Source organism: Hylobates moloch, unplaced genomic scaffold, assembly GCF_009828535.3.
Source record: "Hylobates moloch isolate HMO894 unplaced genomic scaffold, HMol_V3 SCAFFOLD_12, whole genome shotgun sequence".
NCBI classification, from domain to species: Eukaryota; Metazoa; Chordata; class Mammalia; order Primates; family Hylobatidae; genus Hylobates; species Hylobates moloch.
Window position 1 is genome coordinate 102,251,781 of NW_026652287.1, and position 26,545 is coordinate 102,278,325.

Below are 26,545 nucleotides of genomic sequence, written 5' to 3' on the forward strand. Positions count from 1 at the left end.
GAAGAAAGCCAGAATCAAATAACTACATACTATATAATTCCACTTAGAGAAGGTTCAAGGACAGACTACACTAATTTACGATGATAAAGATCAGGAGACTGGTCACTCTTGGGGAAGGGGGGTACAAACTGGAGGGGAGACAGGAGAACCTGCTAAGATGCAGAAAATTTATTTTATTTTTGAGATGGAGTTTCACTCTTGTTGCCCAGGCTGGAGTGCAATGGTGCAATCTTGGCTCACCACAACCTCCGGCTCCTGGGTTGAAGCGATCCTACAGGCATACACCACCACACCCGGCTAGTTTTGTATTTTTAGTAGAGATGGGGTTTCTCCATGTTGTTGGTCAGGCTGGTCTCTAACTCCCAACCTCAGGTGATCCACCCGCCTCGGCCTCCCAAAGTGCTGGGATTACAGGCGTGAGCCACCACACCAGGCTATTTATTTTGAGACAGAGTCTCACTCTGTCACCAAGGCTAGAGTGCAGTGGCACGATCTAGGCTCACTGCAACCTCCACTTCCCGAATTCAAGCAATTCTCCTGCCTCAGGCTCCCAAGTAGCTGGGATTACACTCATGTGCCACCACGCCTGGCTAATTTTTGTATTTTTAGTAGAGACAGGGTTTCACCATGTTGTCCAGGCTGGTCTTGAACTCCTGACCTCGTGATCTGCCTGCCTTGGCCTCCCAAAGTGCTGGAATTACAGGCATGAGCCACCGTGACTGACTATTTATTTTTTGAGACGGAATTTTGCTCGTCACCCAGGCTGGAGCGCAGTGGTGCGATCTTGGCTCACTGCAACCTCCATCTCCCGGGAGAATAAGTGATTCTCCTGCCTCAGCCTCCTGAGTAGCTGGTATTACAGGCATGCACCACCACGCCCAGCTAATTTTCTTGTACTTTTAGTAGAGACAGGGTTTCATCATGTTGGCCAGGCTGGTCTCGAGCTCCTGACCTCAGGTGATCTGCCTGCCTCAGCCTCCCAAAGTGCAGGGATTTCAGGCGTGACCCACCGCGCCTTTCAGCCCACACAATGAAGGTTTATGAAGCCCCAGATTCCAGGGCCTCCACCATGACCCCATCTCTGCCACACTTCTGGTCCCACTGGGGGCTGTGGTCCCTGCCCACTGGACCCAGTAGGTGTAGGTGTGGGGGTCTGGGCCCGGGGGGGATATACACCTTAGTGTGACAGAACTCAGGGTCTGAGCCTGTATCCTCAGATCCATGACCTGGCCGGGCAAGGAAAGGAAGGGAAGGGGTCAGCGTTCCTGCAGGAAGGTTATCTGAGTGGCCTTAAACAGACCCAGGTGTCTGTTACTTGTAGTTCTCACGAGTAACTGTAGAATGTGCTGGGAACGCAGCATCCCGAGCTATGAAGGGACTGGCCAGGCAGCCTGGGCTCCATTCCCGCCGGCCCTAGAAACAGGATGCCCTTCAATGCTTGAGCCCAGTGACTCAGGTTTCCCCCAGAGTAGAAAACCCACGGCTGGGTACTTTTTGGGGCCCCTCAGCTGCCATACAAGTGAGGCACACACAGTTGTGACCCTATCCTCCCTAGGCCACTTTCCTGAGCCTTGGGACCACCTCACAATGGACCCTGGGCTTCTGCTGTCCCTTGCTGCCCATCTGTAACAAGCCCACTTCATGTAACTTTTTGCATGTGGCGTACTGTCTCATCAGACTCTGGCAAGTTGGTAACCAGTGCACAGTGAACCTGCTTCACAGACCACACCCCATAGTCCCTGGGCCTCCAGAGCAAAGGAAAGCATCCCCTCCTTCCCACAGCCCTGCTAGCTATGGAGGGATGCACCCTATCAGTGGGGCCCAGATGCCAGAGGCCTCCTGAGGCCTCCTAGTCCCCAAGCCCAGAGTGCTCTCACCCCTCGCCTATGGCCTCTGTGAGCATCTGGCTGGGGCTGTTGACCTCATGCTTCCCGGCCCACATGCTGGGGTACTGGGTCCCTGCAGCCAGGCCCTCCACAGGCACCCTGATGTCTGAGGAGTCACTGGCCCAGTGACCAGTAGGGGCAGGTCTTGGGGTCTGGGCCTGCGGGGGCCTCAGGGTGAGGGAGCTGGTGGTCTGAGCCTGCATGACCAGGCCAGGGACTAGTTTGGGAATGTGGAAAGAGAGTCATTTGATAACGTTTGTTTGTGGCTCTAATCATGAGAATAAAGTGCACAGCCTGGCACTTTACAAATGTGCACCCACACACGCACACACATGCACACACACATATGCACGTGCACACACACCCACATATTGCTGGGCAGTGGAAAGGTGGCCTCTCTTACCTGTAGACGTGCTCAGGACGTCCCTGGGACCACCTATTCCTTTCTTCTTGGCCCACACAGAGAAGGTGTAGAGGGTCCCAGGCTGAAGCCCCTCCACCACTAGCCAGCAGTCTGACATGTTTGTTCCTGCTGGCCATGCCCCTGGACCCAGCAGATGGAAGTCTGCCAGTCTGGGCCCGGGGGCTGCCCAGCTCAGGGTGATGGAGCTGGAGGTCCGAGCCTCCACACTCACGATTCTGTCTGCCTTGGGGGCTGAGACATGGGGAGAAGGCTCTGCAGTGAACAGAAGACAGAACCCCATGGCCCTTCCTAGACATGCAGGATGGAGGCTGATGGGGTCACTAACCTGCTGCTGTGGCCTCTGTGGTGGTCCAGAGGGCCTGGGAAGGGACCAGATGGAGAATCAGACCCACGGTAGTCTGACCTGCAGGATCGGGACGAAGGCTGCTGAGTCCCACCCGCCTCATCCCCACCAGCCACCCTGGCTTGTGAGGGAAGACAGAGCCGGCGTTTTGCCCCTTGCCCCAGGTCTGGGTCCTGGAAGGGCTGGAAGGAGCCTGAGGGGGATGTGCACAGCACCTCCGAGAGTTCCACTTTAGAGAAACACCAATCAGATCATGAGAAAGCAGACCTCTGAAAAGTCAGACGAAAGGTCGTCGGGGGGCCAGAATCAGGGAGGAGGGACAGGACGCTGGGGCTGCTGGATGCCTACAGGAGAGCAGCGTCCCGTCGCTCTGGACAGCCAATCCCACAGAGCCCAGGGACCAAAAGCCAGAATGTTCCCCAAACACCAGGGATTATGGGCCCAGCCCCTCCTCCCTCAGACTCAGGAGTCCAGATCCCCAGCCCCTCCTCCCTCAGACTCAGGAGTCCAGATCCCCAGCCCCTTCTTCCACAGACTCAGGAGTCCAGGCTCCCAGCCCCTCTTCCCTCAGACCCAGGAGTCCAGGCTCCCAGCCCCTCTTCCCTCAGACCCAGGAGTTCAGGCCCCCAGCCCCTCCTCCCTCAGACCCAGGAGTCCAGGCTCCAGCCCCTCCTCCCTCAGACCCAGGAGTCCAGGCTCCAGCCTCCTCCCTCCTCCCTCACCTCCAGGAATCCCTCATGTCTGCAGGCCCCACGTGCCCCTGGAATCTGCACACACAGACCCCCATCCCTCCTGCTGCACTTCACTGTGCAATTTCCTCTTTCCCCGCCTTTCATCAGGTCTGAGTGGAGAGGGTAGGCGATGAGGAGGAAGTGGAGGTTTCAAACCTGAGTCCAATCTTTCCTCAAGGAAATCCCTCAGCTTCCACTTCTCCTCACTCCAACTGTGGATTCCTGTCCTCACTTTCCTTCCTGGTCCCCATCCTCCAGGCTCCCCACCTTCCCTTCCCACCTCTGTACTCTCACATCTGAGTCCCTGAATGCAGGTCATGGAAGAAGTCACCTCTCTGCTGTAAGAGTCCCTAAATGTTGGCCATGGATGGAGAAGTTGCCTCTGCTATGAGTCCCTAAATGCAGGTCACGGATGGAGAAGTCACCTCTCTGCTCTAAGAGTCGCTAAATGCAGGTCATGGATAGAGAGGTCGCCTCTCTGCTGTAAGAGTCTCTAATGCTGACCATGGATGGAGAAGTCGCCTCTCTGCTGTAAGAGTCTCTAAATGCTGACCATGGATAGAGAGGTCGCCTCTCTGCTGTAAGAGTCTCTAAATGCTGACCATGGATGGAGAAGTCGCCTCTCTGCTATGAGTCACTGAAAGCACATCACGGATGCAGAAGTCAAATAGGGTCTTGGAGAGCAGCTTGGACCCTGTCAAGTCTAGAGATGCAGAATCTGAGGACCAGAGAAGGATGGCAGCTTGCCAAGGTCACACCGCCTTGACAAGGAGCACAGCTGGGTTCCTCCTTCCCATTTGATTCGTACCCCCTTGCCACCCTCCCTCCTCCAATACCCCTCATCCTCAAGCCTCCAACCCTTCTCCTGATACTGAATGTGACTGCAGCGGGTTGTGTCCCCTAGAAAGATATGTCCAAGTCCTAACCCCAGGTACCTCTGCAGGTGACACTACTTAGAAATAGGGGCTTTGCAGACATACTTAAGGATCTTGAGATGGAATCACCCTGGGTTTAGGGTGGGCCCTAAATCCAATGACCTGTGTCCCTAGAAGGATGCAGACACAGAGGGAGGCTGCCAGGTGAAGACAAGTCACATGAAGACACAGAGATACAGCCACAGGCTGTATCTCCCACAGGAAGCCAGGGATTCCTGGGAGCCTCCAGAAGCCGAAAGGGCAAGGACGGATTCTTCCCTAGAGCCTCAAGAGGGGCCATGGGCCGGAAAACACTGATTTTGGACTTTGGGTCTCCAGAACTGCAGGAGAGTCCATTCATCTTGTTTCAAAGCATCTGGCTTGGGGTAATTTGTGACAGCAGCCCCAGGAAACTAACACAGAGACCAAACAGTCCTCTTGGCTCAGTTCTGCACAATCCTCACTTTATCCCCTCGAATCCCCCCCCGGCCAGAGGGCCATGGAGGGTCCGACTGGGCACCAGGCCTGGTCCATGGGGAGCGACCAAGAACCATCCGCTGTCATTAACCGCGATGGTCTATCACAATGATGACCCTCCCCGAGGCCTCTCCTACGGTAACAGCAACATCTGCAGTTCCACACCCACAAGGAAAACGATAGAGCAGCAGCGGGGGGCGGGCAGGCTGTGGGGCCAACAGTGAACACGGAGGCAGGCTGGTGGCTGGGAGGGCCGCATGTGGGCCTGGCTGAGGAGCCAGGAATCTGGAGTCAGAACCGGGGGAAGGCAGCTGGAACCCAGCAGTGGACTTGGAATTCCGCAAATCGTCCTCAGATGTCTTCAGCCAGAAGCGACGGCGGCAGCGGCGCCTGCAGACAGGCGTCAGGAAGCTTTGCTGCTGAGGGTGTTTCTCAGGCTGGGCTGGGCTGGGAGGCCCAGGTCGTTGCAGAAGGACAAGGCCTGAACACCGGCCCTTCAAGCCCCCTAGTCAGTCAGTCTTGGGCACCGGGCTCCTGAGGGCTGACAGTGTGATGAGGAGCTGGGCGGCATAGTAGGTGGTCATGATCACCAGGCGGGCATGGGGCAGGGGCTGGGCGAAGGTGTCCCAGGCCAGCACGCCATCAGAGAGTGTGAAGAGCAGCGCGCCCCGGCCGGCACTCCCGCCCCGGGCCAGGCCGCGCCACAGCATGGCCATCAGGATCAGCCCATAGGCTGCCACTGGCAGGACCATATCCGGCTCAAGGTGCTGGAACACAAGGCTGAGGTAGGGGCCGGAGGCCAGGATGATGAGCAGCAGCAGGCCGGGCTGCAGGGGAGAGAAGCCGAAGGCCCAGACGTAGTGGAGGTGGGCGGTGGCAAAGGCGGCCATGCCTGGCGGGAGAGGGGTGGGGTACCAGTGAGGAAGGCCCATCCTGGGAACGGCCTCGAGGTCACTCCTCAGGGCCTAAGGACCATCCCAAAGCACCAGGCCCCACCCTGGCCAAGCCTCCTTGCAGGTCTCCCCACATGCAGTGTCCATCCTCGCTCTGCTCAGAACCGCCAGAAGGCCCCACCTTCCCTTGGCCTCCAAAGCCCCATGCCCTTCGGCTCACCAGCCACTCTGCTCCAGCCACCCTGGCCTGCTTGGCCACAAGCACCTGGCACATCCCTGCCCCGGAGCCTTTACACTCGCCCTTCCCCCACACAGGCATACAGCACCTTCAGCTCTGCCCAAATGTGACTTCCTCAGTGAGGCCTTCCTCAGCAACCCTGCTTCAAACTGCAGTACCTCCAGCGGGTCCTCACTGCCGTCCGCGCCACCCCCAGCTACGGCCCTAACACCGCCTGCCCCCACCCCTCGCTGGAGTGTGAGCTGCCTCGGTCACCGCTGCGCCCCCCACTGTGCCTTTGACCACCAGAGCTCTCACAGGAGCCCTCTGCACCCAGGCTCCCATCCAAGTGCTGGGGCCTCCCTCACACGGGCATCCAGAAAGCGTCACAGCAGCTTCCGCTCACCAGGGAGGAAGGCTTCAGGCCAGATGAGGCAGGTGTCCCCCACAGCCGAGCACACGAGGGCTCCCTGGAGGAGCCGGGTGTAGCCCCCGCTTGGGGACATGACCCACAGGAACCCGGCCAGGCAGAGGACGGGCAGGCACTTGACCAGGGCAGCGAACCAGGACAGCTGGTCCTCGGGAATCCAGAGGCAGAAGTACACGCAGCAGGAGAGGACGAAGGGGCTCAGCCACCTGCAGACATCTGGGCGCTTTGGGGAGTGGGGAGCTGCTGAGCCGAAACCCAGCCCAGCCCCCATTCTTGGGACTCAGATCTCTTGGCTCCTGTCCCACCCCCACCTGGGACCTCAGCTGTACAGGCTGGACCCATTCAGGGACCAGGCTGCAGGAACCCAGCTTCCCAGGGCCCCAGCCAACTCAAGGACAGCAGCTCCCAGACCCACCAGCTGCTGGGCTTCCAGGGCCCTGTCCCCCAGCCCCAGGCACAGCTCGGAAGGCTCTCACCTGGGCAGAGCAGTGAGTCTTCAGTGTCTGCCCCACTTTGCCAGCGTCCATGCTGGCCTGATACCCCCAGAACGACCTAATCTGGGAGCCAGTGGCTTCAGGGGGTGGAGGGGAGGGCTCATGGTTACACGTTAACCCAAGGAGCGTCCTGTGGACTCTGTGACTGATAACAGGGCCCGGGGAGATGTTGTCCTCACCCTGGGGATGGCTTTGCCTGGCACCCGCTGATAAAGCACTGTTGGCATTGGGGGTCCCTCTGTCCTAGCCTGCAGGGACATGGCTTCCTCCTCCTGTCAGCCTGGGGGGGTGAGGCCCACAAACGCCGGTCCCCTTGTCCTGGGCCCCGACAATCAGAAGAGATGAGGTGCAGAATTCCAACAGCCACCCCATCGTGGGAAGCGGGGGAGGGGCTGGCTGGCAGGAGTGCCCCTGGAGGGATGGGAAGGCGAGTCTGTCCTTCACTTGCTGCCCTAGCTGTCTCCCTCCCTGCTCCAGGAAAACTTCCCTCATTCTGCTCAACCCTACCAAGCCCTCAGGGGCTCCACCACAAACACTGCTTCAATGGGTGACCAGGAGGGACCACCACGAATGCAGGGAATAAGCACCCTCTCCTGTTAGCTGAGCAAGCCCCAGGTGACCTCCAAGCCAACTGCCACCCCAGTGAGGACGCTGTCCTCACGGCCCGGTCCACACGCTCCGGCTTCCCAGCGCCGCTCACCTGTGCCACTCACTGCACACCTGGCCTACGCTTCCACCTTCTACCTGAAAGACTCAGACCTACTGGGTGCCAGCGCCCAGCCTCAATGCTGGGCTTGGTTACTGGGGGGTAAGCGGGGGCAGGAGCAGGGATTTGAGCCTGTCGGTGGCTTCTATCCTCTGCCGACGGCCATGCCCACAGGTGGGGTAGACCTGGCAGGAGCCCTCACAGCCAGCGCCTGGCCCAGCCTGGGGCCTCTGCAGCCTCAGGGCTCCCTCTGGCAGGACACAGTGTGGGGGCAGACTGGGTCAGGAGCACCCCCAGCCTCTGGGGTGCAGGGATAATACAGGCTCCCCACCCCCGCATCCCAGAACGTAAGGTCTGACCAGCAGAATCGTAAACTGTCTTCCTTTATTTATATTTGCAATATGAAATAGAAGCTCGGCACGAACGCACGCACACTCACACCAGCCTGGGAGGAGGGAGCTGGGGACAAGGCCACTTGGCAACAGGGCTGGGACCTCAGACCCTCAAGGCCCCTGGGGGTGTTGCCGGGGAGGCCCCTGCTCCCCAGAGCCGGACTGGCCTGGTTGAAAGTGCAGGGTCTGGGCAAAGGCACGGCACCCACTCGGGACCCTCTGGCACCCCCACCCACGCTGGGCCGTCCCCCATGGTGGACCTGAGCTAAAAGGCCGGGTGTGGGTGTGGCCGTCTGCGCTGGAGCGTGGGACAGCTGGGCACGTGGGTGGCAACCTTGGGTCCCCTAACACCAGCCCCCACTGGGACGGAACGGGGAAGGCTGTGCTTTGGAGCCGCCAGCCCAGCTGGGTGTCCTCGCTCTCTCTCGCTCTCCTCCCTCTCTCTATATAATATATAATATACGCTTCTCTCTCTCCATTCTCTCTATTGGACTCTCTTTATCTTTATTCTAGGAGGCAACGCTCCAAAACTTCTCTTCTCAGTGCAAATGGGGGTGGGTTGGGCCTGTCTCCCTGGCACCAGCCTCCTGGGGGTCCAGAGGAGAGAATGTGGGGGTGTCAGGGTGATGAGGGCAATGGGGGCCATCGTGGGACCCGCCCCGCCCCCACCCTGGGAGATCCACGGGAGGACGGAAGATTTGGCCGCCGCTGCCACACCAGGCAGCTATCTGGAAACAGAGGGAGACATCGTGTGAGGGTCTAGCAGGCCCAGCCCCACCTACCCAGCCCCAGGCTGCAGCCACACTCACTGGGAGCCTGGGGATGCAGGCCCTTCCGGGGCAGAGCCATTGGGTATCGGAGGAGGCGTGAGGGCCTGGGCACTGTCAGGGGAGAGAGGGGATGTGCAGAGGTCACTTCCTGCCCCACCAGCCCCGCCCCCCCGCCCTGCTGCCCTGGTGCTCACCTCTGGCTTTGGGGAAGCTCCAAGGGCTCTGGGCTCTTCTCCCCTTCTCTGGTCTGGGGGGGCTGGTGGGGCCCGGAGGGTGGGACAGAGGTAGAGGGGTCTCTGGTTGCACTGTGGGTGAGAGGCAGGTGCGGCTGTCAGCGTGGCCCCCGCCGTCACCTGCTGACACCCTCACATCCCACCCGACTGAAGTCGGCTCACTGGGTGTGTGTCTGCCACCTGCCCCACCAGGAGGGGCCTCCCGAGGACGCAGCTGGCTCAGCGTGGAGGGACAGCACGGCCCTGGACGGGAAGACAAGCAGCCCTCTTCCCGCCTCCTATCCCTGTGGAGGAGGTACTCGAGGCTGGCTGAGACAGCCCCAAGGGGTCTTCTGCATGCTCTCACCCTCCCAATCCTTCATACCCTCCAACGAGCCTCTCCCAACCCTGGGGCTCAAGGGCCCCCAGCGTCCCAGGCTACTAAGAGAAGAACCAGCCTACGGGGTGCAAGAGGCCAGGGCACAACATGAGGCTGGGCCTGGGGGTCCCGCAAAGGAGACCTGGAGCAGCTCGGGGACAAGATGCACCCAGAGCCCACCTCACTGAAGAGGAGAAGAGACTTCTCCTGATACCAGGCACCTCACCTCAGCAAGCCCCACCTCGCTGCTCACCTGTCCGAGGAGTTGGGGGCAGAACGGATCCCGTGGAAGGTGGCCTGAAGGTCCCCGATGCTAACCAAGGCCTGGCAGGGGGCTGTGGGGGATAAGAGATCTCAGCCGCAGCCTCCCAGCAAGCTCAGAGCTGGCCAGGCTGCTCTCTCTGCCCAGGGCCACGGGTGGGCAGGGCAAAGAGGGGCTCACCTGAGGGCTCCGTGACTTTGCTGCCTTCTGTGGCTTCCTGAGGTGCTGAGGGGGGTGTGGGGTCCTGAGACCTGGTAGGCGAGAGAGGCAGCCCAAGGGGGCAGCTAGGGTTAGCACTCGAGCCTACGAGAGGACTGGGACCCCATGGCCACCTCCTGGCCTCGGGATACCAGCGCCATCCAGCCCGTTCCATCCGGTTCTCACCTGAGCTGCAGGGCATCACGGGCAGGAGGGCTGGCCAGGCTCTGAGTGGGGAGGCCCTGGGGCACACTGATGGGCCCCTGTGGGGCTGCAGGCCCAGTGTGCAGCTCCTCCTCCCCGGAGACTCGGGGGCTGGTCGGGGCATCTGGAGGCACTGGATCAAAGGTGGCTGTCCAGCTGGGGCCTGGGATAGAGGTGGGGGAGCGAGATAGAGGGTGAACTCAGTAGCAGGCACACAGCCCTGTGTACACCTGACCACACCGCCCATTCATTCACCTGGAGGCTGAGGGCCAGGGCTGGGGTAGGACAGGGGGGTGGCCCCTCCACGGGCTGCACAGCCAATGCCCTCCTCGTCTTCCTCCTCCTCCTCGTCCTCCTCTTCTTCGTCCTCACTGTCTGTGCTGCCTCCACTCCTGCCCCAGAAACCGCCTCGTCAGCTAGCTGTGTGGGACAGACTGGCCGACACCCATCCCGTTCCCTGCAGCCCAGGGTCAGCCCAAGGAGAGTGGGCTGGGATGACAGGCAGGTCACAGAAGGGTCCAGGGAGCCTGGGGTGTGACGACACCAGGAGAGGCTGGGAGAGGGAGTTCTGAGCCAATGGCAAGAACACAAGCGGGCAGGGACAGAATGCAGCCGTAAGGAGACCGTTCGTCCCCAATCATCCATGGAGGGTAGGCCCTGGGGAAGTGGGCTGAGCCTCAGCCATGGCAGCCAGAGCAGACAGACCCACTCATCAGCTCTCAAGTCACCTCCCAGCCGTCACCTCATACTGTCACCACAGGGACAGGTCTTCCCACCAGCAGACCCACCCTCTGGACAGAGGCTTCACACTACTCTCTCCCTCCAACTAGAAACTCCAAGAAGGCAGAGATGGCTGACTTTTGCCACTGCTGTATCCTCAGCCCTGAGAAACCACCAGGCACCCATAGCTGCTCCAAAAATACTGGCTGAATGTTGACTAACACACACCTGTGAGCATGAAGAAAATCCAAGCAACCTATACGTTGATCAACCAGGGAAGGGGTAAGCAAAGTAACATTAAAACTAAGTTCTAACAATCAGGGTGCACTCTGAAAAATGCATCATGAGGCGATTTTACCATTGTGTGAACATTCTAGAGTGCACTTACACACACCTGGATGGTGGTGCCTCCTACACACCTAGGCTCTGTGGCATAGCCTATTGCTCCTAGACTACCGACCTACACAGCATGTTACAGTACTGAATACTACAGGCAGCTATAACACAATGGTAAGTGTTTGTGTATCTAACATAGGAAAAATACAGCAAAAATAGAGGATTATAATCTCATGGGACCACTGCCATATATGTGGTCCATCGTTGACCCAAAGATGCAGTATGGGACTATATACTATGTCTAAAATGCTGACTCAGTATTTTTGTCTTAACAGAGTAACTGACTACTTTAACTGGAAAGTAATATATCTGTATATAGTTAAAAGCAAACTAAAATACTCAACGACTAAGGAGTATAAAGGAAGCCCCTCGACCTAACATAAGGCATCTACAAAACCCCACAACTAACAGCACAGTTACACGGCGAAAGGCTGAATCCTTCCCCCTAAGATCAGGAACAAAACAAGGATGCCTGTTCTTGCCACTTCTGTTCAACACTGTACCGGAGGCTAGCCAGGGCAACCAGGCAAGAAAAGGAAATCAAAAGCATCCAGATTTGAAAGGAAGGAAAATGAACTCTATTCACATGACGTGATTCTGTACATAGAAAATCCTAAGGAATCCACTAAAACTATCAGAACCCACAAATTAATTCAGCAAGGTTGCAGGATGAAAGATCAACATACAAAAACCTATTGTATTTTCATACACTTGTAACAATCTGAAAACAATTTCAAGAAAATTCCATTTACAACAGTACCAGAAAGAAGAAAACAGGAATAAACTTAAAAGAAATACAAAGCCTCATACTCTAAAACCTACGAAACATTGTAAGAAATGTTAAGACCTACATAAAAAGACATCCACGTTCATGTATTAGAAGACGCAAGGTGGCTTCTTGGTTGAAACTGACAAGCTGATCCTAAAATTCATATGCAATCTCAAGAAATCCCAAATAGGTCAAAACAATCTTGAAAAAGAAGAACAAGGCTGGAAAACTAAAACCTCCCATTTTCTTTTTTTTGTGAGATGGAGTTTCATTCTTGTCACCCAGACTGGAGTGCAATGGTGCGATCTCAGCTCACTGCAACCTCTGCCTGCCAGATTCAAGTGATATTCCTGCCTCAGCCTCCCGAATAGCTGGGATTACAGGCACCCGCCACCACAGCCGGCTAATTTTTCTATTTTTAGTAGAGATGGGGTTTCGCCATGTTGGCCAGGCTGGTCTCAAACTCCTGACCTCAGGTGATCCATCCACCTTGGCCTCCCAAAGTGCTGGGATTACAGGTGTGAGCCACCGTGCCCGACAAACCTCCCATTTTCAAAACTTACTATAAAGCAACAGCACCCAGGCCACTGTGGTACTGGATAAAGACAAACACACAGACTGATGGAACAGAAGACAGAGAAGAAACAAACTCACACATATGGTGAAATACTTCTTTTTTACACAGGTGCCAAGATGACTCAGTGGAGAAAGGACAGTGTCTTCAACAACTGGTGCAGGGAAAACTGGTTAGCTATATACAAAGGGATGAAGCTGGACTGGACCCCCACCTTACACCAAATACAAAATTTAGCTCAAAATGAATGGAAAACCATAGAAATAATGCTACAAAACTCTTAGAAGAAAACAAAGGGCTAAGTCAAGATGCTGGATTTGGCAATGACACACTTGTGCACCAACAACATGTGCAAGGATATTCACAGCGGCTGCACTCACAGCAGTGAGCAACAGGAACCTGCCCAAAGGCCTGTCAACTGCAAAACAAGCAATTCAACTGCAGCTCATCATACATAGCACCGCCCCACTGCACGAGAGTGAGGGGCACCCAAACACACAATAGGGAAGGAGCTCACAAGCGGAGTGTTGAGCAAGAGAGGTCAGACACAAAAGGAGATGCTGTATATCAAGTGAAAACAGAGACAAAACTCATCTACAGGGTTAGAAGCCAGGACAACTTGACCCTCAGAAGGGAGGATACTGGCTAACAGAGGGGATGTGGGTACTGGGAAGGTCCTGCTCCTGGGTCTGGGCACTGAGGAAGGATATCCATTGGCCACACACTCAGGATCTGTACACTTGTCTATACGCATGTTACATGTCAATAAAAAGTGGAAACAGACTAATTCCCACATCAAAAGTCATGAGGCAAAAACTCAGTTGCAGATGGTGACTTAGTGCTCATGTTGTCAAATCTACATGGCATGAACCCATTTCATCACAGCGATTCTGGGGCTGGCCAGTATTAAGAGAAAAAAAAACACAATGTAACATTTGCACTAAAATCTGATCACAGCCTCATTGGAGAGGGACGTCATCATCTCTCATTTTACTGGAATTAGAGAAAAGAGAAGCTGCCTGGGACCATCTTACCCCCCTTTCAAGGAAAACATGTGTGAGAGCCAACTGAGGAAGTGAAGTTAAGGGATGAAGGAAGGAGACGGGGAGGCGGGAAGAGAGAGACACACACAGACCAAGCCATACCTCAAGGACCTGCCTATTTTTTCAGCCACAGAGATTATCCCTTTCTTTTTATAACTTAACTCATTTGAATTAGATTTCTTTTTTTTTTTTCTGAGACGGAGTCTCGCTCTGTCACCCAGGCTGGAGTGCAGTGGCGCGATCTCGGCTCACTGCAAGCTCCGCCTCCCGGGTTCACGCCATTCTCCTGCCTCAGCCTCCCGAGTAGCTGGGACTACAGGCGCCCGCCACCACGCCTGCCTAATTTTTTGTACTTTTAGTACAGACAGGGTTTCACCGTGTTAGCCAGGATGGTCTCGATCTCCTGACCTCGTGATCCGCCCGCCTTGGCCTCCCAAAGTGCCAGGATTCCAGGCGTGAGCCACCGCGCCCGGCTGATTTGTTGATTTCTTAATGCATCATCTAACCTTTTTTTTTTTTTTTGAGACAAATCTGGCTCTGTTGCCCAGACTGGAGCGCAGTGGTATGATCTTGGCTCACTGCAACCTCTGCCTCTCTGGCTCAAGCCATCCTCCCACCTCAACCTCCCGGGTAGCCAGGACTACAGGTGCACGCCACCACGCCCGTCTAACTTTTCTATTTTTTGTAGAGACAGGGTCTCCCTATGTTGCCCAGGGCTGGTCTCAAACTCCTGAGCTCAAGCAATCCATCTGCCCTGGCCTCCCAAAGTACTGAGATTACAGGCACTCGGGGATTACATGAGCCCACCATGCTTGGCCTTGAATTTGATTTCTATCACTCAAAAGTGAAAGTGCCCCCTACTAATACACACACCAATACAGGTTCCTTATTTTTTTCATTCACTTCAGTCTCAGTCCAAATGTGTTGGGATACCCCTTGGCCCTGCCGTGTGGTGGAAGCTTGGAGGAGGGAAACTGGAGGGGGACTCACCGGACACCAGGGGGCTGGCCCAGACGGGCCCCCCTGGCCAGCTGGCTGCCCTGCCAGGCGCCATCTTCTCCATCAGACTCCCCTGAGCCCTGGGCCTCTTCCTCGTCCTCCTCTTCCTCATCATCATCAAACTGCTGGATGCGATCCTTGTAGCATATCTCAAGTAGGTTGGCGTTGGGCTGCAGGGCACAGGGGTGAGAGGATGCACCACACTGCCCACAGCCCCACGCCCTCCTCCCGCCACAACCAGGGGACAGGGCAGTACTCACATTCTCATCGTCGGCATTGAGGGAGAAGGTGATGTTGGCTGTCTTGTCAAAAGGTGCGCTAGGAGAGAAGGCAAGGCATGGTGAGAGGGTACACCTGGGGGTGGGGGCAGCACAGGACAAGGCCACATTTCTTTCTTCACTCAACATAGAGCTGACCCTCATTACTTGCAGATTTGGTATCTGCAAATTCACACACAACCCAAACCATTGGTCCTAAGGGGCAACGTATACATGAATATCAACATCTCACGTATGATCACTTTAAATCCTTAAAACCACTCATTGAGGTAGGCTGTTTCCCTTGGCTCTAGAAGTGAGAAAATGGGGCTCGGAAATGTTGAGTGACTCTCCCCAGGCTCCTCCAAGGACAGGTGCCAGAGAGGGATTCAGATCCACGCCCTTGTCCCCATCCTTGGGGCATCTGTAGGAGGCTGACACTCACACCAACCAGCCACAAGCAGAGTGTGAGGCTACAGCCCAATAAAGCACATCCCCTAACCTGAAGATGTCTATGGTCTGTGGCTGAAATTCTAAATTATGGGAAAAAGAGTCATGTCAGAACTTAAACTGCACCTGCCAGGGCCCTACCTCCCTCAACACGAGGGTCTAATGATCAGGGTCCACATTCTGTCCCATGGACACTTTAAGGGATCATCTGTCTCAAATTCATGAAAAATTCTGCCACAAAGATCAATGGATAAAGGACAGTTAATTCTTAAAGGATACTAAGTATGTGACAGACATTACTCACACACTTCATTCTCACAACCACCTTCCAAGGCAAGTGTCCTTAGTCCCTCCTAGACATTGAGAAGCAGCAGAGCAGAGACTACGCTGGGCACACAGTGGGTCTAGGGTAGGGCAGCCCATGTCCCCGTGGCACTGGCAGCCTCAGCTGACCTGGCTTCTGCAACAGGAGCTATGCAGGGCAGCATCTTCAGCCCTGAGATGATCAAACCAGTCATCCACTTTCCATTCCGGAACTCTTTCTGGGTTTAGTTTTGTTCGCTTAACTTTTTAACCCCTCTAGAATTTTCTTGGTAGAGGAAAAGCTAACAGTTTCATCCCAGAAGGGCAGCTGGTGATCCCAATGCCATCTACCAGTCAGTCCCTTCATTCTCCTGCCAGGATGGGGTTGTTTTGTTTTTTTTTTTTTTTAAAAAGCAGAGATGGTCTCACAATGTTGCCCAGGCTGGGCTGAAATTCCTGAACTCAAGCGATCCTCCTGCCTCGGCCTCCCTAAGTGCTGGGATTAAGATGTGAGCCACTGTGTCCAGCCCAGTTTTCACCTGAGCATCTTCTCCAGGGGTCTCGGCACAGGCCACTGACCCACAAAGACCAACACTCTGCAAGTCTCCATGCTGGGCACAGAGGCAGCAAACATGGGATCTCACGTCTGCATCTGAGAGGACCTCTGTCCAGCTGTGGACTAAGCGAGGCACAGCTGACTATCCCTCACTGTGGTGCCCCTCACGCTGTGCTATACAGGGACCCCGGGGCAGCCATGGGCAGCCATCCAGCTCCCACACACAAACCAGCTATGTCCTGGGGCCTCAATCTCCCTGACTGTAAATGAGCTCATCGTGGGGAGCAAGATGGAGTCTCGCCGTTGCCCAGGCTGGAGTGCAGGGGCGCAACCTCGGCTCACTGCAACCTCCGCCTCCCGGGTTCAAGCGATTATCCTAACTCAGCCTCCCAAGTAGCTGGGACTACAGGCACCTGCCACCACGCCTGGCTCATTTTTGTATTTTTTAGTAGAGATGGGGTTTCGCCATGTTGGCCAGGCTAGTCTCGAACTCCTGACCTCAGGTGATCTGCCTGCCTCGGCCTCCCAAAGTACTGGGATTACAGGCGTGAGCCACTCCACCCAGCCACTTTTTTCTGACTCTAGAAGCAACAGATGCTTGTGGCAAGAAACTCAGAAAAGTTCACGATCACAACACCCAGAGGTGGCTGATGTTAAGATGTCGTTGCCCCACAAATCAAAACAAGCAGAATTGGTAATTGGAAAAAAATGTTTTGTTACCCCGAGGCCTGTGGAGAGGAGAACTGGACCCCCGTGTCTTGCAGACTCCTGACCCAGAGGGCATCCATGGAGGTGCAGCTCTGCCTCACAGTCCCTGCGCCAGGACTGCTGGTCCCCACTACCCTGAGCCCGTCCCGCCTGGGACCCCTAACGCTAGCTCCAGGAGAGGGAGGGACCTGCTCTGTGTCCCCAGCACAGATGATGTTTGTGCCCCACCCTCATGGCCTGCCCCTCGGAGAGAAGAGACCGCAGAGCCGGAACTCACGTAAGAGAAGGCAGACACACGAGGCTGCAGGCAGACACACGAGGCTGCAGACACACACACACAAGGCCATGGCCAATGCGTGCCCAGGAGCGGCCACAGCTGCAGGCTGAGCCCCACAGGGCATGTAGGTGCGTGCAGGGGACAGATACAAGTAGGCGCGCCTGCTGCTGCAGAGGCAGGACAGGGCTCTGACCCTGCACAGGAGACACTCACTTCACACTCTCCTCCTGCTCCCCGAACTCCTCATCATTGAAGCCGAAGTGGTCAATGAAGGCGGAGGTCATGCGCTGCATCTGGAAGTCCATGAAGGCCTGTGGGGGTGCGGAGGTCAGGGCTGGAGGGAGCTGGGCAGGACCCCACTCCAGCATAGCCCCGCACAGCCCCAGGCCCACCTGCTGCAGCACGGCCTCCTCAGGGAAGTTGAACTCCTTGAGTCGGTCGTCCTCATCGTCACTGGAAGAGTGCAGGTGGTGGGTGTTCACCTGGGGAGAGGAGGGGGTGTCAGGGCCTGCTGGAGCCCCCAGACGAGGGTGGGCAGGCAGCTATGGGGGGGCAGGCATCTATGCGGGGGGAGGCTAAGGCTGGCCCAAGAGAGAGAAGCGGCAGGAGGAGTGCAGGAGAAGCTGGGCCTCACCAGGTCCACCATGTTCTTCTTGTTGGTCTCCGCCAGGGGCCCCGATACAAAGGCTTCCCACTGCTCCTGCTGCTCACTGGGCAGCTCTGCTTAGGAGAGAGGGGTGAAGACGTGAGGCATCCCGGGGCTTCAAGCCCCCCACCTACCCCTCAGGCTGGCCTGGGGACCCTCACCCTTCAGCAGCTGCCCCAGCTGCTCTGCATTGGGCCCCTTCTCTGTGTTTTGCACCAGGGCATTGGCCACTCTTGTCAGGTGGCCCATGTAGCCTTTCCGAGGGCCTCCCGCAGACCTGGCAAGAGTGAAGGCCACGGCTGGAAGCCAGGACTGGACCCAAGCATGCCCAGCCCCTGCCCAGCCCCCCACCCAGGCAGCCCCAGCCCCTGGAGACACGAAGGGCAGCAGGTGCTCACTGTACACGGTCGTTCTCCTCCCAGGACGTCAGGATCCGCTCCACCAGGCGGCACTGCTGCAGCAGCTGTGGGAGAGCAGGATAGGATGGCCTGGGGGGGTGGTCTGCACACCATGTGGGGAGCTCTGCACTGCAGCAGGGGTCCCTTCCTCAGCAGATGCTTCACCAGGCCCCCGCTCATCCAGAGATGGGGATGGGAAGGAGGGATGGAAGCTGGGGCTTGGGACCCTGGCATCCACCCAAGTCTCTCTGGTCTTTCTACAAAGAATATGTGGTGCATACACACACACTCATGAGTGCACACACACACACACACGCTCACATGCATGGACTAACGGACACGCTCACACACACATGCTCACATACTCATGCGTGCACTCACACACGCATATATGCTCACACACACACTCGTGTGCACACTCATGCACACACACTCAGCTGCTCGCAGGTCTGCTCCCGCCCACCCCTAGCTCTTCAGCTCAAGTCAGGAGCCCACTGCTCCCTGCACCTGCATGTTTCATCCGTGTTTCTCCCTGGCCATGCCTCCCACACCCCATCTGGGCGCTGGCACCTAACACTACCCAACAAACACTTGTGGGAGGAAGGAGTGAGTGGTAGGCCTCTGAAGAGGGTGCACCCACAGGGGATGGGCCCAGAAGAAGGGGACCAGGGAGTCCCAGCTCACATGTTTCACAACAGGGTTTTGGATGGGCGTCTCAGGGCTGCTGTCAGGAGGTGGCCCCAAGCTCAGCATGGTGCTGATGCATCCCTCTACTTGGGCATGCAGGAAGTTGTTGAAGACATAGTGGAAGAAGAGGTCCTATGGGAGGACACAGGATTGGTACCAGAGAGGCCCCGCCCCAGCTGAGCCCCCAGCCCAGTCCCCACCCCAGCCCCCGAACCCTCAGCCCCTGAGCCCCCAGCCCAGTCCAGTCCCCGCCCCAGCCCCTGAACCCCCAGCCCGGTCCAGTCCCCGCACCAGCATGGTGTTGGGCACGTCCAGTGCCAGGAGCTCCTGTGTCAGGGCTGCATCATTGGCGCTCAGGGCACTGGACAGGAGCTTGACCACGTGCAGCCGCATATTGCCCAGAGGCAGAGCCAGCATGCCCCACGTCATCTGTAGCGGCTCCAGCTGCAGATACAGGGAGGCCTGATTCCTGAGGGCTGCCCTTCCTGCTTCCCCTGCCTCCCCAAGGACCACAACCCATGCCCCTGACCTTGGGAGGCTCCAGCAGGAGCTGGTGGAAGCAGCTGAGCCGCGGGCGCAGGGCGTGCAAGGCGCCCACACTGGACACAGTGCTTTCCAGGGCACCCTGGGCCAGGAGCTCCAGCTGCCCATCCACACTGCTGAAGAAGTTGTTCACGGCCACGGACTCGGACCTGCAGCAGGGCAGGGTCAAAGGCGGAGTGAGCCTAGATGGCCTGCGCGCCCACACAAGAGCAGGCACAAGGACCGAGTCTGCAGGGTCTGGAGGTAAACGAGGAGCCACATGCCCCCAGCGCCGCTCTCTTCTGAGGCCGTTCCGACAACGCCTGGCTGGGGCGGGGTGGGGTGGGGTGGGGAGCCCGCCAGGCAGCAGCATTGGCAGTCCACTGCAAGGGCACAGGTAAGCGGTGGGGGCAGGAAGGCAAACCCAACAGGCTAGTGGCCTGTGTGGTAAGGCAGGGGCACGGGGGCCTGGGGTCCCTCCCAACATAAGCTGCAGCAGTGGCCTCAGCCTCAGCGCCCTCACTTGTCAAAGCAGACAGGAAGATTCCTCCCTCGGCCCCGTACTGTCCACTATGCAGGGAGCACAAGCAGCCACAGAGCAAGGTGCCATGGGCGGGGCTTTCTCTTGGCGGACACCGAGACCCGCCTCTGGGGGGCTGGAGAGCTCCTGGGGATGGGCAGCATGCATGGTCTGTGGCCCGTATCCCTCACCTCGGCCTCCTGGGCTCCAGGAGGGTCAGCAGCACCTGGATCCCACTGACGATGACAGACTGGCTCTGCTCCCCCTCGAACATGTTGCTTAAGAGCTGCTCGATCGTCTCCTGCCTGCGGGGGCAGGGGCAGGGGTCAGGGTGAGGGGCCAGGGGTCCAGGGCTTCCCCAAGTCAGCTCCCCCCAGCCTTAGCCTCGCCCGCACACCCACTTCTCCAGGGTGGCCAGCAGCTGGTCAGGCTCTGGACTGTCCTGGACTTGGATCATCTGCTCCCGGCTCAGGCGGATGATGTCACACAGGGACTGGGACGCGTTGGAATGTTGCTGCAACGGGGAGAGACAGGTGAGGATCCTGGTCGGGCCACCGGGCCCTCTGCAGCCTGGTGCTGGGAGCCCCTCCCATGAGCTGACCATCCAGGGAAAAATGGTCACCCAGACACAGGGACACGTGTTACGAAGGAGGGGGGCACAGAGGCACCAATTGCTGGAGGGAAGATGGTGGAGAGAACAGGAAGCCAGAGAGGCTCCCCAGGACAGGAGGCATCCACACAAGGCCCTCATGCCCGCACACAGGGCCGCAGCACCGCCCACAACAACCCAGACGGCTTTGACTGATGAGTGAATATGCCCAAGCTGGTCTATCCACACAGGGGTGTGCTAATCAGCCAGGAACAGGAGTGAAACTGATACATGCAACCACATGAATGAGACACAAAAACATCATGCTAGAGAAAGAAACCAGACACAGATCACATAGTCCACGATCCCATTTATATGAAATGTCCTAAGACAAATCCAAACAGACAGAATAGTCTGGTGGTTGCCAGGGGCTGAGAAGAGAAAGGGGAATATCGGGAGGGGCTGCTAATGAATACAGGGTATCTTTTTTTTTTCTGGAGAAAGGGTCTCGGCTGGGTGTGATGGCACATGCCTATAATCCCAGGAGTTTGAAAGGCCGAGGTGGGGCCGGGCGCGGTGGCTCATGCCTATAATCCCAGCACTTTGGGAGGCCGAGGCGGGTGGATCACGAGGTCAGGAGTTCGAGACCAGCCTGGCCAACATGGTGAAACCCCATCTCTACTAAAAATAAAAAAATTAGCCAGGCGCAGTGGTAGGCGCCTGTAGTCCCAGCTACTCGGGAGGCTGAGGCAGGAGAATCGCTTGAACCTGGGAGGTAGAGGTTGCAGTGAGCCGAGATCGTGCCACTGCACTCTAGCCTGGGTGACAGAGCGAGACTCCATCTCAAAAAAAAAAAAAAAAAAAAAAAAAAAAAAAGAAAGGCTGAGGTGGGAGGATCACTTGAGCCCAGGAGTTTGAGACCGGTCTGGGCGACATGGCAAAACTCCATCTCTACAAATACAAAAAGATTAGCCAGGAATGGTGGTGCGCGTCTGTAGTTCCAGCTAGTCATGAGGCAGAGGCAGGAGGATTGCTTGAGCCCAGGGGGTCAAGGCTACAGTGAGGCAAGATCACGCCACTGCACTCCAGCCTGGGCAATGGCGCAAGACTCTGTCTCAAAAAAAAAAAAAAAAAAAGACCCGGCCCCTACATCACCCCAGGCTGGAGTGCGGTGGTGCCATCACAGCTCACTGCAGCCTTGAACTCCTGGGCCCAAGAGATCCTCCCGTCTCAGACTCTTGAGTAGCTAGGACCACAGGTGTGCACCACCAATGCCAGCTAATTTTTAAATTTTTTGTAGAGACAAGGTCTTGCTATGTTGCCCAGGCTAGTCTCAAACTCCTGGGCCCAAGCAATCCTCCAGCCTCACCTGCCTAAGTGCTGGGATTATAGGCAGGACTTGTTTTTTGGAGTGATAAAAAATAATCTAAATTCAACAAGACGATAAACAACGCTTTGAATACCCTAAAAGCGCTGAATTGTAAGCTTCGGTGGGTGAGTGGTATGCTGTGCAATTTACATCTCAGTAAAGCTGCTACAAAAGAGAGAAAAGAGAAAAGCATAAGCAGAGCTGAGTCTACCCAACAGGCAGCTGCCAGGGCTTGGCCGTGTGGCCCTGGGCCATGCCTCAGGGCCCTCACAGGGACAGGCCCCAGCCTGGGTGAGCCCAGAGCCATCTCTGCTCTGCAAGCCTGTGCGCCTCTGAGGCAGAAGCTGGCATCGGGAAGGACGTGTTGCTCCCAGTGGCCTCGGATATCTGAGGCTCTTGACAAACACCCACTCTTCACTAGGCCGTGCTGGGCACCAGGACAGAGATGGAGACCCAAGCTGGAGAAACACATGGACGTGGGGTCCCCCAGAGCTAAAGGGGAGGATGTGAGGGCCCTTGAAAGCAAGGCTGCGGGACGGACCCTTAGAAGGACAGCGAGGGGTTCTATCAGGCAGGAGACAGGGAAAAATCTGCCAGGCCCAGCAACAGGCCAGGCCAGGGTGGGCAGGGAAGGATGTGGGGCCAGCACTGGGACAGGCGATGAGGAGGGCCCCTCCCTGCAAGGCATTATGTGCCAAGTTCCTGGGTCATGAAAAAAAACCTTTCCAGCACTTTCGGAGGCCACAGTGCGAGAATCGCTTGAGTCAAGTTTCTTTCCTTTTATGAAAGGGAAACCTTCCTTTTCTCAAAGGGCATGGATACACCTGGTTCTCGATGCTCTCTTTTCTCACCAATTTCTTTTTTTTTTTTTTTTTTTAGACAGGGTCTCACTCTGTCACCCAGGCCAGAGTGCAGTGGTGTGATCATGACTCACTGTAGCCTTGACCTCCTGGCTCAAGCAATCCTCCTACCCGAGCTTCCCCAGTAGCTGGGACTACAGGTGTGCAACACCACACTCAGCTAAGTTTTTATGTAGAGACAGGGTGTTACTATGTTGCCCAAGCTGGTCTCAAACTCATGGGCTCAAGCAATCCTCCCACCTCACCCTCCCAAAGTGCTGGAATTAGAGGCGTGAGCCACTGCGTCCAGCCCCAATTCCTCTTCTAAAAGCGGGGAAGTGGGCATGGGGAAGGGACTCTAAGGGGAAGCTGGAGGGGCACCGGCAGCACTCACATTCTCATCCTTCGACGGGTGGATCTGCTCAATCAGCCGCTGGATGATCTTCTCCTCGTTGAGCCACTGAGGGCGAGAAGGCGGGGGATGCATCACCGTCCACCATGCCCAGCCCCCCACCCCCAGAGGAGCCGGCCCTGCTCACATTGACAACATCCTGCCTCAGCTGGGGCCGCTCCACACAGGTGAGCAGGCGCAGCAGAAGGTCCATGATGGCCGAGGTGCCGATGTGCTGCAGCAGCAGGTCCACGAAGTCATCCTTCTTCCGAAGAAAGGACACGAGCTGGGGGCACATGGGCTGCATCATGCACAGGGCCTGGCCCAGCCGCCACCCCCCAACCCACGGTGGCGCCAGGGTGGGGGCCAGGGCACCTGGTCTGTCTTGCGGTTGATGAGGATGCCCATGACCTTGCTGAAGAAGCTGGCCAGCAGTGGGTTGAGGCTGCCGGTGCTCTGCAGGAAGCCATAGAGCCGGTTCAGAAGGGACTCATCAGCACCCAGGGCGTCATTGATCTGGGGCACGTCTGAGGTCAGAATCTCGCAGGCCACACTGGGGTACCTGGGAGGCAAGCACAGGCGGGTGGGGGCTCGGGTCAGAGGCAGGGGGTAGGGGGCGGCAAGGCTCCACCCTCTTCTCTGCACCGGGCACTGGGTTTCTGGGACTGCAGAGACCCCTGTCCAGGAAGGGGAAAGGGCAGAGGACAGGGTCGACGCGGAAACAAGGGCCCACACCACGCCTCCTCCACCCTGCTAACACCCAGCCATCCCATCCTAGGCTCCTCACCACCCCCAAGACAAGCCTGTTCCTGAAGCTCCTGTGCTTCCCAATCCCCCAACAGCTAACACTCATCCCTTTTGCTTCTCAGCTGCTTCACTTGCAACCCCTTACACTGCCCCAGCTCTGGCTGACTCCTGGAACCTTGCTCAACTTCCATCCTCACTTACTGCCTCCCTCCTCCAAACTTTCACAAGGTGCCCGACGGCTCCAAGACAAGAGCCGCCCCACCAGCGTGCCACTCAAGGCCCTGAGGGGCCACAATCTGCTCCAGGACTGTGGGGAGGTACCCCTTGGGAGGCTGAGGCAGGCGTATCACTTGAGGTCAGAAGTTTGAGACCAGCCAGGGCAACATGGCGAAACTCTGTCTCTACTAAAAATACAAAAATTAGCTGGGCGTGGTGGCTTATAGTCCCAGCTACTTAGGAGGGTGAGGCAGGAGAATCACTTGAACCCAGGAGGAGGAAGTTGCAGTGAGCCGATTGTGTCTCTGCACTCCAACCTGGTGACAAAGTGAGTCTCAAAGAAAAAAAAAACAGTGTCTTTTGAGCGTCACTTGGATTAAAAAATAAGTAATTTTCAAGTGTCTTCAATAGCAGACAAGTGTTTCACAAACATACAAAAAAAATGTTTAATAAAAAATAAATAAAATAAAAAGCGGTGAATAAAGAGAAAAACCAGCCGGGCATGTTGTCACACGCCTGTGGTCCCACCTACTCGGGCGGCTGAGGCGGGAGGATCGCTCGGGCCCGTGACTTTGTGGCTGCCGTGACCCATGACTGTGCCACTGCCCTCCAGAGCACAGGCTTGGTCTGCACCCGGTGAGCTGTGAGGCCTTGTGCAGGGGCCTGGCTGCTCCCTGCCTCATCTTCCTCATCCCCAAACTGGAGTTTACTGATACTGATGCATTTCAGGGTAGCTGTGAGGCTTGCGTAGTGAAGGTATGTGTGATGCCGATAGGGACGGGCTGGCCAGGAGCTGGGGAACTCACTTGTAGCGCAGCCGCTCCTCACCGCTATCTGGCGGCTCCTGGGTGACCCAGGCCACCATTGCTTGCAGGTGGGGTGGCTGCAGCAGGAAGTCCAGCAGCTTGCGGTTGACGACCTTGCACTCCTGCAGCACGTCCTCCTCGTCCAGCAGCTCGGGCAGGCTCAGGTCCTCCCGCTCCAGCAGCGTGTCCAGGTGCGAGCTTGTGTGCAGGTCAAACTTCCAAAACATGGCGCCCTGCAGGCACGGACACAACCAGCGCCGCGTCAGACGCCCCAGGGAGTCCCCACGGGACGAGGCGCTGACCACAGGGGCTGAGTGCCCACCTTGGGCACAGCCTCTCCCCAGGACCCAGCCCTCTCCCTCACGCTGAGCCTGGCCCCGCCCCAGGACTGCCCGCAGACTCAGTGCCTCCATCACTCAGGCTGAAGGCTCCCACTGAGCACCAGGCTCCTGCAGTTGCCCTTGAGCCTGCCCCTCTTCCCCCACCTCCAGCCTCCAGGCCGCCTCGCCTGAGGTCCAGGGGGTCACTTCACACCTGAGGCTTCAGGCCTGGTGAAGTCCCCAGGTGTGGACCATGTGCAGGGCCTGCAAGAAGAGGCTGGATACTGTGCACTGAGGGGCCTCGGGCCCTGTCTCCCCATGAGGGTCTGGGTCCACTATCCCTACTTTTGGGCGGGACACTGCAGGGGCAGGGCCTGAACCTCTGGCTTCAAATTTGCTTCAACCTGTATTTGCTCAACAAACTCAAATGCCCGATGACTTCCAGCACACGGCTGCTGCTTGGCCCAGCAAATCACCCAAGGCTACGTGGGAGGCATGGGGCGGTGGCAGGGGGAAGAGAGGAAGTCTGTGCATCTCCAGGCTGTGGCCGTTGCCTGGACACCACTCACACACAAACACACCCCAACCATCCTCTCACCCAGCACCTGGGCTGGAACAAGGAAGAGGAAAAGTTGGAAGGGAGGGGCTCCCAGAATAGTCACTGACCAGGACCTGAAGGAACCCAGGGTGGGATAGACAGATTCTGTGGGGGAAGAACAAAGCTGGCAACACCCAGCCCTGACCCTGTCCCCATTTGGAGCTGGCTCCCGCCCTCTGGGGGACAGTGCCTGGTTCCTCAGCCTGGTTCCAGCCCCTAAACACTCGTGCACAGGAACTCACTGGCAATAAGGAAACATACCCAGAACACTAACAAGATGCCAGGCAACCCCATTCTGAGCCCCTGCCCTGTACGACGTCACTGCTCCGCAGAGTCCTACAGAGCCTCCGCACAGACCTTCCACCTGTGCTCTCGGCACTTGATGACAATGGTCCTGGCTCTGCACGTGTGCTGTGCACGTGATGTCCAAGCTCACCAGCAGCCCCCAAGAAAGCTGTCATCACACAGGACAAGGGGCAACCAAAGCCCAGTAAGTCAGGCAGCATCCTGGAATCTCGAAGGCCATCTGGTCCCAGCAGACAGCCTTCATGGAGCTCTCACCAGTTAAGACACTGACCAGAGCTCACGCTCACTACCTGCCTCCTGACAACTGTATCACCAGCTAAGGCAGAGGCCACTGCTACCCCCAAGTCACTACAGAGGATGCTGAGAACACAGCAGAGCCGGCAGAAGAGGCCAAGGGTGCCTCTCCCGCAGGCCCTCACCACCGTCACTCCCAGGCACAGATGCTAGTCCCTCTCCTCCAACGCCCTTCTGCAGCTTCTTCCAGTTCAGTCATTCCCTTTGCACAGGCCTCCACCATCTCCTCGAGCCCCGCTGACCTGTCACCTCAGTGCCCACCAGCCCGCAGGCCTGACTCAGCCCCAGGCCCCAGGGAAGAGACAGGGAGACA

The 26,545-nt window shown here is 57.1% G+C and overlaps 3 protein-coding genes across 5 annotated transcripts in view; all 3 read right to left on the bottom strand.

Moving 5' to 3' along the window:
* The window catches only part of PTPRH (protein tyrosine phosphatase receptor type H), a 38,112-nt gene extending 35,522 nt beyond the window's left edge, over positions 1 to 2,590 (bottom strand). The window contains exons 1-2 of the mRNA XM_058425790.1: positions 2,203 to 2,590; positions 1,878 to 2,103 (exon numbers count right to left, since the gene is read on the bottom strand). Of these exons, the coding sequence (XP_058281773.1) occupies positions 1,878 to 2,103; positions 2,203 to 2,590 (614 nt within the window). The remainder of the gene's footprint in view (positions 1 to 1,877; positions 2,104 to 2,202) is intronic.
* A 2,684-nt stretch (positions 2,591 to 5,274) lies between these two features.
* TMEM86B (transmembrane protein 86B) lies at positions 5,275 to 7,773 on the bottom strand. 2 transcript variants are annotated; one of them, XM_058425133.1, is made up of 3 exons: positions 6,989 to 7,773; positions 6,292 to 6,538; positions 5,275 to 5,667 (listed from the first exon to the last, which is right to left on the bottom strand). In XM_058425133.1, the coding sequence occupies exons 1-3, from the start codon at positions 7,067 to 7,069 to the stop codon at positions 5,285 to 5,287; spliced, it is 711 nt and encodes a 236-aa protein (XP_058281116.1). In that variant the 5' UTR covers positions 7,070 to 7,773; the 3' UTR covers positions 5,275 to 5,284. The 2 variants fall into 2 exon arrangements, with proteins under 2 accessions (XP_058281116.1, XP_032027081.1); XM_032171190.2 differs by having other exon boundaries at positions 6,792 to 7,100.
* Positions 7,774 to 7,879: 106 nt separating this feature from the next.
* The window catches only part of PPP6R1 (protein phosphatase 6 regulatory subunit 1), a 29,007-nt gene continuing 10,341 nt past the window's right edge, over positions 7,880 to 26,545 (bottom strand). Inside the window, exons 2-24 of one of the 2 annotated variants that reach the window (XM_032171188.2) lie at positions 24,715 to 24,947; positions 23,321 to 23,507; positions 23,094 to 23,231; positions 22,949 to 23,014; positions 20,159 to 20,271; positions 19,949 to 20,062; positions 19,245 to 19,407; positions 19,007 to 19,159; positions 18,713 to 18,847; positions 18,029 to 18,093; positions 17,792 to 17,907; positions 17,619 to 17,704; positions 17,377 to 17,466; positions 17,198 to 17,295; positions 14,694 to 14,751; positions 14,425 to 14,603; positions 10,188 to 10,324; positions 9,915 to 10,095; positions 9,711 to 9,781; positions 9,522 to 9,603; positions 8,872 to 8,982; positions 8,717 to 8,788; positions 7,880 to 8,635 (exon numbers count right to left, since the gene is read on the bottom strand). In XM_032171188.2, the coding sequence (XP_032027079.1) occupies positions 8,632 to 8,635; positions 8,717 to 8,788; positions 8,872 to 8,982; positions 9,522 to 9,603; positions 9,711 to 9,781; positions 9,915 to 10,095; positions 10,188 to 10,324; positions 14,425 to 14,603; positions 14,694 to 14,751; positions 17,198 to 17,295; positions 17,377 to 17,466; positions 17,619 to 17,704; positions 17,792 to 17,907; positions 18,029 to 18,093; positions 18,713 to 18,847; positions 19,007 to 19,159; positions 19,245 to 19,407; positions 19,949 to 20,062; positions 20,159 to 20,271; positions 22,949 to 23,014; positions 23,094 to 23,231; positions 23,321 to 23,507; positions 24,715 to 24,941 (2,646 nt within the window). In that variant the 5' untranslated portion in view covers positions 24,942 to 24,947 and the 3' untranslated portion in view covers positions 7,880 to 8,631. Of the gene's footprint in view, positions 8,636 to 8,716; positions 8,789 to 8,871; positions 8,983 to 9,521; positions 9,604 to 9,710; positions 9,782 to 9,914; positions 10,096 to 10,187; positions 10,325 to 14,424; positions 14,604 to 14,693; positions 14,752 to 17,197; positions 17,296 to 17,376; positions 17,467 to 17,618; positions 17,705 to 17,791; positions 17,908 to 18,028; positions 18,094 to 18,712; positions 18,848 to 19,006; positions 19,160 to 19,244; positions 19,408 to 19,948; positions 20,063 to 20,158; positions 20,272 to 22,948; positions 23,015 to 23,093; positions 23,232 to 23,320; positions 23,508 to 24,714; positions 24,948 to 26,545 lie in introns of those variants that run through there. The other variant, XM_032171189.2, reaches the window with a different exon arrangement.